This window comes from Triplophysa rosa, linkage group LG16, assembly GCF_024868665.1.
Source record: "Triplophysa rosa linkage group LG16, Trosa_1v2, whole genome shotgun sequence".
Lineage (NCBI taxonomy): Eukaryota > Metazoa > Chordata > Actinopteri > Cypriniformes > Nemacheilidae > Triplophysa > Triplophysa rosa.
The window spans coordinates 17,976,083-17,991,355 of record NC_079905.1 but is presented as its reverse complement, the minus strand read 5'-3'; the positions used below and the strand labels follow the sequence as shown (position 1 = coordinate 17,991,355).

General features: G+C 36.2%; 1 protein-coding gene and 1 long non-coding RNA gene across 3 annotated transcripts; both read left to right on the top strand.

Annotated features, from left to right (window-relative positions):
- The first annotated feature begins 551 nt into the window (after positions 1–551).
- On the top strand, positions 552–1,558 carry LOC130567343 (uncharacterized). The gene is made up of 3 exons (XR_008964573.1): positions 552–741; positions 1,040–1,125; positions 1,221–1,558. It is a non-coding gene; the product is annotated as an uncharacterized LOC130567343 (long non-coding RNA).
- A 10,153-nt stretch (positions 1,559–11,711) lies between these two features.
- Positions 11,712–14,781, top strand: tac1 (tachykinin precursor 1). 2 transcript variants are annotated; one of them, XM_057355053.1, is made up of 5 exons: positions 11,712–12,242; positions 12,969–13,071; positions 13,181–13,207; positions 14,023–14,079; positions 14,249–14,781. In XM_057355053.1, exons 1-5 carry the CDS (start codon positions 12,129–12,131, stop codon positions 14,293–14,295), a joined length of 348 nt encoding a protein of 115 aa, XP_057211036.1. In that variant the 5' UTR covers positions 11,712–12,128; the 3' UTR covers positions 14,296–14,781. The 2 variants fall into 2 exon arrangements, with proteins under 2 accessions (XP_057211036.1, XP_057211037.1); XM_057355054.1 differs by having other exon boundaries at positions 11,715–12,242; positions 13,184–13,207.
- Positions 14,782–15,273: the final 492 nt, after the last annotated feature.

Sequence of the window (15,273 nt, the reverse complement as noted above, 5' to 3'; positions counted from 1 at the left end):
GTTAAAGTTAGTTTCTGGTGTTACTTGACAAATACATTATTTTGGTTTGTATAATACAGTTTTTTTTGGCTGTTGTTGTTGGTTCATATTTCCTTTTTAATTTCAGACCAATGCGGAGCTTTGGAAGACATGTTTCTTGCTCAGCTCCATGCATACATGGGTAATCTAATAGGAGTGATCTGTTCAAGGGCAGGAGCAACCCGTAAATATGCCCTTTTCACATGACGTCACACATCTAACGTTCTGCCACGAAGCAGTGTATCTTTACTTCCGCTAGCGCTCCAGTTCATAAGGTGGCGGTAATGCACCTACAAGCTGGTTTGCCATCCACCAGTAAAACTCAAGAAGTTACTTCCTCTAGCGTCTCAGAATGGAGTTGACCAAGTCCCTTGCACATCTGCCACAAATACGCCTAGATGATGTACAACGTCTTGCAGACAAATTTTCGCTTTTACGACAAGATCAAAGCTAGATAAAGGATACAAATTCTTCGTTGAACAGTACCTGTTTGATTATGACGGTAAGCGTTTTGTTTTCTTTTTGTGTTAGCAAAGGTGCTAGGATAAGTACTTGAATACGTGTTCTGTCAGTTTTATTTCACTGTTGTTAAATTCCAGCGCGACGGCAAAACGGAAGTTCTTCTTCTTTGTTGCAAGACGGATGTTATGATACACTGCTTTGCGAAAAGGCGGAAGTTAAGTGATGTCATTGTGAAAAGGGCCTATTCAAGGTTTGGATGAGGTGCGTGTGTTTCACATTACTATATCAAGCTTACCCAGCTAGCCAAAATATGTGACTGTTACTTATCAGCAACGTAATCTGATGACCAAATTTGTGTTTCATGGCGTGTTGGTAACCAGTTAGTAATTTAAACATTTTTAGACAAAATTATAAATGTAACTAGTGACTGATTAAGATACATTGCTTAATTATCTGTGCAGTTATTGATACAAATTTTTACTTGTTTTTTTTTCTTGTCCTTTGCTATATGCAAAAATGTTTAAAAATAAAATAAATAATTTCAATTGCTTTACCACAGACTGGAAACATTCACATCAGGAGGGACTGTGCGCTAAAGGCTCTTATTTTTTTCCTGGGAGAAAATCCGAAAGACCTAATCAAAGAGTACGCAAGTGGCATATTTTTTATTTTTAGAACAAAGTTTATTTGTGTTATGCCGGCAAAAGGCAATGATTGTTTTTTTATTTACACTACCTTAGGTTGACCAGGCAGATGATTGTGAAAGTGACCTTGCGCAGCTCACCATTGCAGTGTACATTGTTCGGGAAGGAGGGAGGAGAATTTCTTCAACCGCCTGACGACATATGCATTGTGATTGAGGGTGTGAAAATTTTGAATCAAGTGACTTCGGTCACATCAGCTTGTGCACTTCTCATGGGTATGATGTACGTAATCAACTTGGTTTATCCGAAACCCCTTCGATTTACTTTCGAGGTCTTCCAGAAAGTTTTCTTGCAACTTGATCAACACAAAATGTCACACAGAGTTCAGAGTCTTTTTTTAGTAGATTACAGTAAATGTCACATTGAAGCACTTCTCATTTAATGTTTATGATTATATCTATGGATTGATTCCCTGTAGCTCTGTGACTACTGTGCTGTTATAAAGAGTATGTCATGATGTTTTTGAAATATATTTTTATGAATATTTTAAAAGCTCAGTTGTGGGCATATAAGGTTTGGTGCAGTATAAAAAATGGAATGGATCAGTCAATGTTAATGAAATGTTAAGTTTGTTTTGTAAACATTTTTGCAATGCAGAGAATGCTGTCATTGTGTATGTTTTTAATAAATTCTATTGTCAAAAGCAGCTTGAGTCTCTTGATAAAATTTGTTTTCAGGAAAAATCACAAATAAAAAATATATTTTTAGCAATAATGAAGTATGAATTTAATGTTTGTAATAAAATAAACATTGAATACATTTAAGTTGGAATGCAGTAAAATTATGTTAGGGTAATGTAAATATTAGGATAGAATGAATGTAATAATTGAGTTTAACTGACCTTGCGATATTAAGTTGGTCAAAAGCAAAATAATAAGTTGAAAAAACATAATTTTTTTAGGTGTTACCAATTGAAGTAATTGTTTTAAGTTGATTCAACTGTTCGCTTTTTACAGTGCAGCATTAGCAATGGATTTCTTAAAAAACACACATGCTGATCAAATGTACGCCTTAAGGAAACTTCAGTCGCTTTGGATAAAGCCAAAGTCGTACTACTTTGTTCTGTTGAACACAAAAGAATATATTTTGAAGAATGTAGGAAAGCAAACAGTTCTGGGGCACTTTTGTCTACCATTGTATTGTAATTTGTCTTCAGATATAAATAGATATAGAACTCATTGGTGACCAAGGATTGTTTGGTTACAAACATTCTTCCAAATATCTTTCTGTTCATCAGAACAAAGAAATGTATACAGATTTGGAGCAACTCGAGGGTGAGTAAATGATGACACAATTTTGGGTGAACTGTCCCTTTAATGTGAATGTACTATAGGAAGAAACCCAACATAGTCTGATGTTCCTATTCCCCTTCAAGATTTAACATGTGAATTATGAGATGGTATTTTGCTTATCACAACTGTACATGGTGCTTATTTAAGTCACCATGGACTTTCTCTCAGCTCTTGGTTTACTTCTCCCATCAACTGATGCTCACTGAATGTGTTCTTGTTTTGGCACCATTTTGAGTAAAATCGTGTTTTGTCCCAATAGAAAAACTCAAACCCCCATCTGACACCAACAATCTTGCCAAATCACTGAGCTCACATTTTCCTCATTGTGATGGTTGATGTGAAAATTACCTTCAACTGCATGATTTACAGCACTGCTGCCACAAACAGGTGTTACGAATAAAGTTCTCAGTGAGTGAACATTTGCCTCTGATATTGCAGGCACTTTTTCTGATACATGGTGATATTTGAAGGTTTAAACCACTGAATCTCAACCTTTTTCAAGGCCCCCCATTGTCCACCAAAATACTGAAGGCACCCCCACTGACAGTTCCTTTCCAATGTTCTAGAGCAGAGGCGGGCAACCTGGTCCTGGAAGGCCGGTGTCCTGCAGAGTTTAGCTTCAACCATAATTAAACACACCCGATGCAGCTAATCACATTCTTCAGAATTACTGCATTGTGTCCCAAGACACCTAATTATACTATGTATGCCCTAAAAGTATGTACTGCTTTAGTTATGTAAAAATATGCACATTTTAGTTTGTAGTAAAACAGTATGCATGTATTGGGACATACTAGACATAGTAACATGAAACAGACATGACCCTTGTTGCCTAGATGACAGCTCTCACTAAAAACTTGGTGTTTCAAGTCAGATCCGTGGGCTTGTTGGTTTTGACTAAATCTTTGTTGTTTAGAGTCCTACGATACCCTAACCCACACCCTAAACTTAACCATGTAGACAACCTATGGTCCTTGAAAGTGCCAAAAAAACACTCCTGCATGATGTCGTCTGACTCGAAACACCAAGGATTTAGGGAGGGCTCCTAGATGACACTGGGATCATTATGAACAGTCACACACCTTAAAATATAGCTCCTCTATGCATGTTTACTGTATACATACATTTATTAATTCAGTGAAGCATCACTTATTTAATATTAGTAATGCAGTGTAGCGTTGCTAAACTCCTCTCTCTCACAGTGAGTCATGGGTAGCAAAGGGTATGCAATGACCTCACTTTCCCACGTTAATATGCTGGGGCACGTGCCCTTGAGTGCATGGACACGCCCCACCGAGTGGCAAAACACGCAGCGAAATGACTGCATTCAATAGGAGAAACAAAGAAACTGGGACTAAAACATGCAATTATTTGCTGAAATGAAAAGCAGTTGGACTCGACGGTGATCCTTATGACTTGAATTGAACACTGGACACTGAAATGTTGCGCGTAATTGCGTTTCCTGATATTGTAAGCAGCCATTTTTCTGAGTGTTTTGCCCTTAAAGGGAACGTGCTTCGGCGTGTTCACATGTTGTTTACATGGGGACGTGACGTCATGTGCATACCCTCTATATCAGCCGTTTGAGTGTTCATGGATCTGCACTTTGAGTTTTCACCAAAAAAAGACCACATGGGTACTTCGAGAAAACTCGTTTCAGCATACTAAGGTTTGTAAAATATTTTTTTTATTCTAAATACCATTTGGGACAGATAGTATGTAAATTGGGATGCAGGGCTAGAAACTTCAAGGCAGGTTTGTGGGAGCTGGTTGGGACATTGGCCTTCCAGGTCCTTCCCTGCTTTAGATCTTGGCAACTAGAATGATGTACATTATATACGCTATAAAAATAACCATATTTAGTTTTTTAAATATTTATAATTTGACTTTTTTTTTCTTGTGTCATATAATTTAATTATTCACGAGCCCCCTTCGAAAGTTAGTTGAGGTCCTAGTGGCCCTTGTTAAGAATAAATTGGCATTTTTTTGCAGTATCAAAATGTGTCATGATGTTACAGATATAAAGTTAATTCTCAAAACTTTATTTGTCAGTAAATGATCTGAATTGCAAAAACAAAACAACTAGAGTTGAGTTGAGTGTAATACTGTCACAATTTCAGATTTTCGCCAAAAGAATCATTGTAACGATATTTTCACGAAGTCTTATTTTTAATACTATGAGTCAGATTCATCTTTAATTTGGTTTATTTTGACTTTGTAACTATCTTAGGGCAAAACTTCAAACGGCTGCTGAATTATTTACAATACTATCATATGTGTAGAAATAACATGGTATCAATAATCATAGTTTTTAAAATCACGGTTATTGACAGTGACATTATATTGTGACACCCCTAGACTTGACTGGTAGTAACTTAATATGCACTGACAAGCTTCAGATCTTAATCATCACTAAGCCTGTTCAGACAACTCTGTTCAACCGCCCCCTCCAACAATGACCAAAAACAATAGCTTCAACCCTAGATGAAGGTGACGAATCAGATCTTGACATTCAGTCCAGTTGTATCATAACACCACAAAACAGCAAAACAAGCTTTCAGAAAAATTCCTGAAGTCTCTTCTTTGTTTTCTTCCTGACAGTAAGTGCACTGCATCTATTATAGAACAGACGCATCTTGACCTGTAGCCACAGGACAGGTGTCCAGCCGTGACTCCACCTTGTGGACAAAAGCTTGAGGAGAATGAAGATGTCGCTGACGGGGTTCACAATGTGGATAATTGAAGCTGGTTGACGTTCAGTCTTCAGTGAGTTCTGCCCTCTGTGACACACATGAAAGGTTTGAACCGCCTACTGCAGAGAGAGCATGTAAGAGAGATGCGTGACACTCCCTCATACACGCCCCCATTGAGTCAACATTCAGTATACACGCACACACCTAAATATGCTCTTACACGACTCTATGGCTGATTGATAGTCTTCTCATTGTGGGACAGTAAAACATTTTCCGCATTACATTAAAAGCACAAGGCTCCATTTAGTCATATGTTGCTTGATGAAGGGATATGGCCAATGACATCATATTGAATGGTTCACGTTGGGCCTTATCAATCACACTGTTCAAATTATAGATGCCAAGTTTAATTTGATTAATTTGCAGCGTGGTAAGGACGTTCTACTCTTGCAAAGGTTACTGCTGCTGTCCTATACCACATCTAGGCCTGATTAAAACAACGTCGGAAAGGATATGACAAAGCCAGTCAGATAAAAAATGAATACATTTGTTTTCATTTTCATAAATGTCTGCATGCAGTGATCAAAATCGCAAAGGAAAATCCTACACGCAAGCTTTTATAAAAGCTCATCAGAGGAGATGTTAGCACACCCCGCTCTAGCATCCCCAATGTTCATAATCATTGCATTCCAGTCAGGGAATAATGAACATGGTTTAAGGCGACTGAAAGCTCCGCCAGGCCCTCCCCATTACACTTGGCAGGATCGGCCCCATTCAGTCTGCATAAGGAGCACTGCATAAGTGTACCGCCATAATTAAAGTCGCTATAAATGGGAATGTCTGTGCTGCTGAATGGAAATACGACGGAGCATCCAGGGGACATGACAAATAAGAGGAAAAGCTGGCCATTGACAGACCAGGACACTGAGGAACGGCAGTCACATTTGCCTGATTGCTGTATTTTAACAAATGACCAGCATTTGGGAGGAACTGAAGTACACACTTGTGTGTAGTGTACTTCAATTAGGAGGAGGTATATCTTCCAGAGAAAAGTACTTAAAAGGGTCTTAGGTGTTAAGATAATATAAAGCATTCGGTTAAAGGCATGTTTTAGTTTTTGGACTGTTAGTCGGTTATGCACAGCTGGAATTGTTTTTAAGTAATTCACTGCACTACCGTCTCAGACATGCATTACCTGAACATCACAATCTTGCATAAAAAGGCTGTGTATTTCATTTTGAGACTAAATATATATAAGTGCCAGTGGGATTTTGTGAGTAGAAATGACTATAAGTAAGCTACATGTTGTGACATAACCAGAGGTGTAAAGTACTTAAGAGTAATTTTACTTGATTACTGTACTTAAGTATTATTTTGGGGGATTTGTACTTTACTTGAGTACAAATAAAAATGAATACTTGTACTTTTACTTAATTACATTTTTAAAGAAAAAAGTACTTTTTACTCCTTACAATTGAATTTACACTCAAAAAGTACTCATTTTTGGAGATCACTTTCCTCTAACTTCCCTTACTACTAATGAACCAATTGAATTGCGCTGATGCCAAGTTTAATATAAATGTTATTTATTCAGCCAATGAGATTCATTACCATTCAGTGAAATTGGCCAGACATGTTCATTGGTCCTTTGGAAGTGACGTCATGTCACATCAGTTCCCACAATTTACAGCACCTTGACCTTGACCTGAGAGAAATAATCAGTGGAAGAAAATGGAGGAACACGATTCGAATACAGGTCAAAATACAGTTCATCAGCCACAGGATTAAGAGCACCCATGGACGTACCTTAGCGAATTCTTTTCTTGTGGTGGAATGTATAGGAATTAGTATAAGATGAAGTGTATTCTTTGTCTCTCACCAAGGAAATATCTGGCTTCAAATGTTCTCCATGAAACTTAAAGAAGCATATTGAAGTAAGTTAGTTTTTTGGTTTACTGCTACTTTTTGTGCTTTTTGACCTTGACTGGCAAGCCGCGTATCTGTATTAGGCCTAGGTTCGCTATTACCGATATTAGCCATATGTAATAAAATGTTAGGAATGCATAACTGTCTGTAAATTATTTGCTACGGTAACTGTGTACAATCTGTAACAGTTGTTGATGGTTTCGGCAACTTTGGCATTATAATGTTAGCTTTATTGCTTTGAATCACCATTATTATCCTGCGATCTCAAGTGGTTGAATTCATGCGCAAGAAAATATATTCTTGAATTGCTCGCCCACGTGTGAAAATGTGTTTCTTCTGTTAAATCTGGCTTACTGAAAATCACATTGTATTTTATGTAAAACTAATGCAACTAAATCATTACAAATGACTACTGAATCAATACACCCTGTCATGCCAGCCTTACAGTTCTGTGTTTTGTCAATGACAAATATAAATTTACGTTCGATAGTCACTAAATTATATTGTTTCTCTAAAATCAACATGTGTTTAACATTATAAAATGTGCATTTGGATGGAAATGTCTCAGTTTTTATTAATGCTTTAATCAGAGAGTGTATAAGTGTAATTAAGTTACATTTATATTGCATACCAATATAAAGACATGTTTTTTAAAAAAAACATTTGTTTTACAGAGAATGCACCCCAATTATCTCAAAAACTACTCTAAATTGACGGCACAGAAGAGAAAGATCGGGATCTCCACCCACGCTTCCAGCAGTAAGCAACTGGAAGTTGACTCTGTTTTCCAAGTCAAACGTGTCTTCAATCACTGTGAACAAAGCTATATTCAGCACTGTTGATCTGTCATTACAAGGCCTACTTTAAGCTCCTCTAACAATTTTGAAAATCAGCTTCTGCTGAAGTTAAACCAGAGGTTGTATAGCTTTGAGTAGCATGTTGCATATTAGAATTAGGCATGTCTTATAGTTTGATAAAACTGCAAGAGTTAAATACAAGCTAAATTAAATACAAGCAGTTCTAAAGCAGGATTCAACATTGTATGTGGTTCATTCACTTAATATTGTGAAAGATTAAATGCTTAAACGAGAATCTCTAGTTTTTATTATTGCTGTTACATTTACTTTTTTAATACTCAAGTACAATTTTAATGTGGTACTTTTTTACTTTTACTGGAGTATGTTTCTGGCCAGGTACTTGTACTTTTACTTGAGTAAAATTTTCACTCAGTATTTGTACTTTCACTTGAGTAACATTTTTGAGTACTTTTTACACCTCTGGACATAGCATCAGTCGAACAGAATTACACGAGTTTGTGACAGTATTATCATCTGTTTATCCAACCAATGGTGGACAGGCTGATGTTTCAGAAACCAACCAAGAAAAATAAGATAGCCAGATAAATATAGAGATATGGGCTATGAGGGCAAGCAAACATACATAATTTATGCAATTTCGACAAATTAAATTAAAACGAAAAGTTTGTGTTTTAAAAAAAATGGAATTAAAGGGAATAACACAATATAATACAATAAACAAACCCTTTGCATTAATACTGTATATTTGTTAACAATAATAGGCCTAAAAACAGCATTTCAGCATTTATTACTTTTTGTTAATATTAGTGAATCTCAATACAGATGTTAGTTCACTGTGGGTCTGTGCATGAAATAATGTACATTAACTAACTTGTGATTTAAAAATGCTAATGTTAATAAATACAACCTTACTGCATCATACGAGGTGAAAAGGCTTGTTTTAATACTGCATGGCATAGTAATATAACAGAACCCAAGGCAAAAAATCAATATGCTACATGCGTTCACACAAAGCAGGGCATGACCTACACATTTAGACTCCTGTTATAACACTTGGATAAATAGATGATCACCCATGTTTTACTATTGTCATTACAATTTACAATGTTTGATGTGGTGCTTATTAAATATAGGTATACTATTCTGTATTTTGGCCTGTAAATGTTAGATTCAACTTGTAAAATACAAATGTAGCTGGCAAGGATAGTGCATTAAATATTGAACTGTGCTTCTGTACATGGGCTTCACTTTTAATTGTGCCTCATACTTTTCATGCTGTGTTCATAGTACTGTACTGTGCAAAACAAATAATGAAATATTTTAATAATTAAGATGAAAAGAATTCCTGTTGACACAGTTTGTCATTGGTTCCTTGTCTTGTGTTCTGTTCTGTTCCGTTACATTGCCACGCCATAGAGTTTGAATGGAACATTTTTAACTCGAAAGAAAAAGACTTCAAAAAGTACATAATGTGCAGCATGCCAGCATTTTCATTCATAGTTTAACTTCAGCATCATGACATGTAGGATCAACAGATCTTACCTTTTTCAAAAACAACAGACGCTTTGTTAAAAACCAAATTAAAGAAACTCATAAGCCGTGAAAAGTTGATGTTACCTGCCAAAAAACATCAGAGATAGAGAATAAGATATCAGCAGTAGTCTGAATAAACATGGCTCGGTATAAATTCAGGTGCAAACATTATCCATGTGGTGACGGTGATAAAGTAATTGCTCTCGGCATGCTTCAGTGCTCCTGCTGCGGTCTGTTCTCTGTGTACTCAATCCTTACGCTAGCTGTCTCTGTTTTATTTCTAATTAGAGCACAGAGTTCTTAGAATGAAGTCTAGTCAGTAATTGTTCAAGATTTAAAAATACATCACATTGTATTTTTGTACAAATACTCATCGTTGAAATACACTCAGTTACGAATGCAAAGGTTTATTTTGAGTACATTCTGCTTCTCTCTTTTCCTATTTTCCACAGGAACAAAATAGACGCCATTTGGCAACTACAGCTCTCCGATGACTTTAAAAACTAAGAATGCATGTCCAAGAAAACACTTGCACTTTTTTGTTTCTTCTGTATTTTTTTATGATGACTGTACACTCCCATTGTGACACGTAAGAGTGGTTTCAATTTAGGAAAAGTAATAAGGCTGCTCCTATTTGAACAACATAAGGAGAGTAATTTAACAAGCAATCTTCTAAAACATATTTGGTAAGCAAGCCAAAAAAATGCTCTTACATTTGAAGGCTTGACTACAACAACCCGTCAATTGTTTAAAGAAAAATAGGCTATACTTATTCTCTTTGAGTCTTCTAGGGAACACTGACCAATAGTACTATTGTTTTCTTTATATAATGTTCTCTTTCAACATCTGTTTCTTCAAAGAGAAAGAGGGAATCATCTTTAGGGGTTCAAACCCCAAAGCCCTGTGTTCTTGAAAACAGAAGAAAATTGATATGAATAGCAGATCCACAGTTTTAAAAACATTGTTCTGTAAATGTGTGATGTTCACCATCTGTCTCTCTCTCTCTGAAAAGATCAAATGAGTCCATCTATCACCGCAATATTTTTCTTTCATTCTTTTTCCTGTCCTCTATCCTCTCAATGAAAGTAATGGCATGTCATATTTTTGAATAAACAATTTCAATATAAAATGACATTGGAACAAGTGTTCATGATAGGGAACCTCTTCAACCTAAGCTCATTTTTACTTCTCAGAACACAGATCACTCTGCAATATTACCTGACCAATCCACGCTAAAAAAGAAGTCAGAAGATAGATTCATGTCCTTGACCACTCAAACTCAAGTTTTGTTTTCTTTTGCAATATTTGCCGTCTTAAATAACAGAGTGCCAAAGATGTAAAAAACGCAAAAGGCTCACATGCAAAAACCATACAATTGCAAATGAAAAAGAACAAGTTTTGTTTGTGTTAGGCATACTAACAACATTTGCATATGATATTAACACATGATTAAATAAAGAGACATCATTGTTGCTAATAAAAGCACTTGAGGTTTGAAGAGCTGTTTGGGGTGTGTGGACATCTGTGTGCTGAAACAAGAGTCCTTTCTCATGGAAATTAGCTTGGTCCCCTCTTCCTCCATGGGTCATCCACCTCCGAGTGTCCTCTCCATGCTTGTCATGAAAAACACTCATTTAACCCTGCGCATATGACTACTGTCTCCCTCAGAGACTCTGTGGTGTAAAAATGACACACAGGCTTTGTAGGCTGTGTGAAAGACAAGCCAACACTTGTAAATCTGAAGGTTTCAATTAGAAGCAAAGGGAGTTAAGAGCCATAGAACCTTATTAAGAACCCAGAAATCAATAGTGATCTGAATAACCTAATGTAGCTGTGATGTAAAAATTTATATTTTTTATTAATGCAGCTACAGCATTGCATTAGCAGCATGAAGCAGATAAAAGAATTACAATGTATTAGATGCACTATAAGTTGCTTTAGATAAACGTGTCTGCCATATGCAAAAATGTCAACAGTTATTCATCAAATTATGATATAACCTCAACTCCACAACCATATGGGTAGTATTTTATAAAAAGAGAGCCTCTGTTTTAATTAAAGTGACATTTATGTGTCATTTTACAGAACGCATAATAAAAGTCTTTGAAATATGTTTCATAAAAGAGTTGTTAAGGATAACGGAAACATTTCTGTTGCTCTTGATTTCCTGTCATATCTATATTAACAAGCCCCATCTCTGACGCAGAATAAGTTTAAAACGACTAATCTGCATTCATGTGTTTGCTCAGACGATGGCGGAACTTCGTAATGCTTGCGTCGAATTAGCCGATCATAACGTCACTCGTGTCTGCTGTCTAATAGAGATCAGATCAGCAGAGCTCCAGAAAGTGATTTTTCAACTTTAGATACACCGAGAGCAAAATATTAAAGCACAGTATTAGTCACTGGGAGTCCTTACTGCAAACGGACTAATAAAAAATAAGTTTTATTGATTTTAAACGTCGGAAGGAACCCGTCACCTCCCTGTTGCTTTGCTATAAAGCCGTGCGCTCCAGTCAGCTTTGTCACGGAAACGTGCAGCGGAGACGCGCACTGAAGACCTGTATTATACTGTATGTGGAAGATATTGAAATAGAAGAGAAACACATACTCGGAAGAAAATAAGCGTTTTAGCTTACGTTTTTGAAGTGCTTTGTGAAAAGAAAAGTTACTGGCTGCATCATGAAATTTTTCGTACCGGTTGTAGTGGTCTTTTTTGTTTTGTGCCAAGTTTTTGGAGAGGAAATGGGTCCAAAAGAAGACCCCGATTACTGGACAAACAACAATCAAATACAGGTGAGTTTTCGAGATTTTACCATCATCTAGATAAATATCGTATGAATGTAACGGTTTTGGCTGATTTTAGGGTTATTATTTTTGTGTTAGCTTACATAATCATGAAAAACACACATACTTATCAAATTACTATTGCATTATCTGTACTGTATAATGTATTTGGTATAATATTTTATATACAATGAATTATGCTTAAGGGATTACTATTATATATGTACTTTTGTAGCGTTACTTCACTTGTACGAAACTTTATTTGTGTAGCCTATATATAACAGGGACAGTGTATTAACAATTAAAATCTGAATCTGAATAATAATAAATTGTAGTAACATGCAATATGATGTTGCACGTAAAGTCTATCAAATATGGTAGGGAAAGTAGAGAAAAGTAGGAATTCATGCATGAAACACGCAGGTCGCTGTCCAGTGCTGAATTGGTAAACGCTTCTATTGCTTGTTTTGAATGGAGCTCACGTTTCTTTTGACATTGCGGGTTGGACGACAGCCAGGCACTTTTGTTTCTCATGAGTAAAAAGCATTTAAATGTTATTATATATAAGAAGCTAATTCCTATTGCCTTCTGTTGTTACACTGTAAGTATGATTTTTTAAAGTTATTTAAACAATAGGTGGTTTTAAAACTGTTAGAGAGATTAGCAGGCTGATCTTCTGCAGTGAGTGATTATCCTGTAACGCTAATGTTCCACTAATCGAATTTTGTGTTGCAGGATGAGTGGCTTCAGACGGATCCATTCAGAGAGATACTTCGGCGCATGACGAGGAAACCCCGACCACATCAGTTCATCGGTCTGATGGGGAAACGGTCCTCTGGTAAGACCACTGTATCACTGTCATGAGTGCTATAAAACATTTAAATGTGACAAGATGAAACCTTAAAATGCATTTGACTATAATACATCTTTTACCTTTTCCAACCTAGCAGCAAACGCACAGATTACACGAAAAAGTAAGTAATCGCAGTAACAACAAGAGTTGTCTATACTAATGCTTGTTTTGAAAAAAGCCCAGACAGCATACTGAAAGATTTGAAAGTGCGATTATAACAACACTACAGCTTATAAGAGCAGTATGCATAAAGGATGCAATGTATGTAATGCAATGTAGAATAGGCCTATAGAGTTTAAGGTTTAAAGTTAAATAGGAACTTTTCTAGTCTTTCACCTTAAAGGGATACTTCACCCAAAGATGAGAATTCTGTCATCATTTACTTATTTACTCACCTTCAAGTTGTTCCAAATCTGTATAAATTTCTTTGTTCTGATGAACACAGAGAAAGATATTTGGAAGAATGCTTATAACAAGACAGATCTTGCCGCCCATTGACTCCCATAGCAGGAAAAATTACTTTATCATTTTTGTTTTTGAAGAATGTACAGCAAACAGTTCTGGGGCACTTTTGACTACCATTGTATGTTTTCCTACCGTGGTAGTCAATGGGGGGCAAAATCTGTCTGGTTATAAGCGTTCTTCCAAATATCTTTCTCTGTGTTCGTCAGAACAAAGACATTTATACAGATTTGGAATAACTCGAAGGTAAGTCAATGATGACAGAATTTTCATTTTTGGGTGAAGTATCCCTTTAACCTTTTTACAGCAGTAACCGTAGTTTAACCAATACTGTATATGTAGCCATAAGATTTCCCTAAGGGTCTGGATGGATAGAGCGAGAGAGAGAGAGAGAGAGAGAGAGAGAGAGAGAGAGAGAGAGAGAAATATTTGACATGCGTATAATAAATAACACCCTTGTGAAATGTATTCCAGGGCATAAAATCAACTCTTTTGTGGGGCTGATGGGTAAAAGAAGCCAAGAGGAACCAGGTAAGAACTGATCAGTTAGAATATTTCTAGTCTAATAAAAATGGCAATTTTACCATTTAAATAAAATAGATGAGAGACCTCAATTGCTAGAATAAAAGTTTCACGGTTTGTGCTTATATAATGCGCAGTTATTGGGATCCTTCGTAAAGCTGACCTTTTCTCTTTACAGAATCATATGAATGGGGAACAGTACAGATCTATGACAAAAGGCGTTAACAGCTCAAATGGGTCACCGTCACATCTGCTTCTGAAAGGATCATGTCATTCTGTGATTCTTGTTACCTTTTTTTCCAGATCGGATTTCCAATAAAAAATAATAATTTTACATTGTGGTGATATGGCACAGCCGCACCTGTGCCGGTTTATTTACGGATCAAACTTTTCCATCGCTTCTAATTTACTGTGATCAAATGTGTTTGTGTCAACATCTCTCCAGGTGTGGTGGACCATTAAAGCAAAGCTGTGTTCTCACTCGAGTACACAGAGATTTGCGTTGACAATGTCACAACATAGTGCCTCATAGTGTTTTCACCATGACTGACGATGTGCTACAAAAACGACTGAATACTGATGTACTACAAATACTTACAGTCTGAGTGTGTTCTCATAGACTTTGCATGTTCTGTCACTGCTGTGATTAAGGGGTTTGGTATCTTGGTATCTCTGTGTGATTGTAGCTTGATATTAAAAATATTTTCTTTAATGGTGTAACTTTTCATTCATTGTCGCATCGTTGTTGCTTTAATCGTGCTTTCTATAGTGGTTCTCTTTCTCCCCCTAGTGGCCACACAAACATACAGGTCTATAAGTCATCTTTGTTAAAAAAATCATTTATAAAAAACACCTACATTTAAGTGCATAGATGAACAAATATTACTCAATTCATACTGAATGCAATTACTTTAGCACCTGTGACGCATTACAATTTGCACACAACTTTTTGTGTAAATCGTTCGAAAAGTCATTCTAACGTAATTTTTCGGATTCATGAAAATGTTCGTATTTTCAAAATGTTAGTTGGTACGAAAGAAATGTACACCTGCTCCATAACACGTGGTCCGTAAAACCGCACTTAACGTTCTGTAAAATTTTAGACAAACTGATGACATCGCATTTTGATGCAGTGTATCATAATGGTATTTCACGAGTTCTTTTGCCCTGTCTTTTATTATTTTTTACTTTTTAACTTTGGTT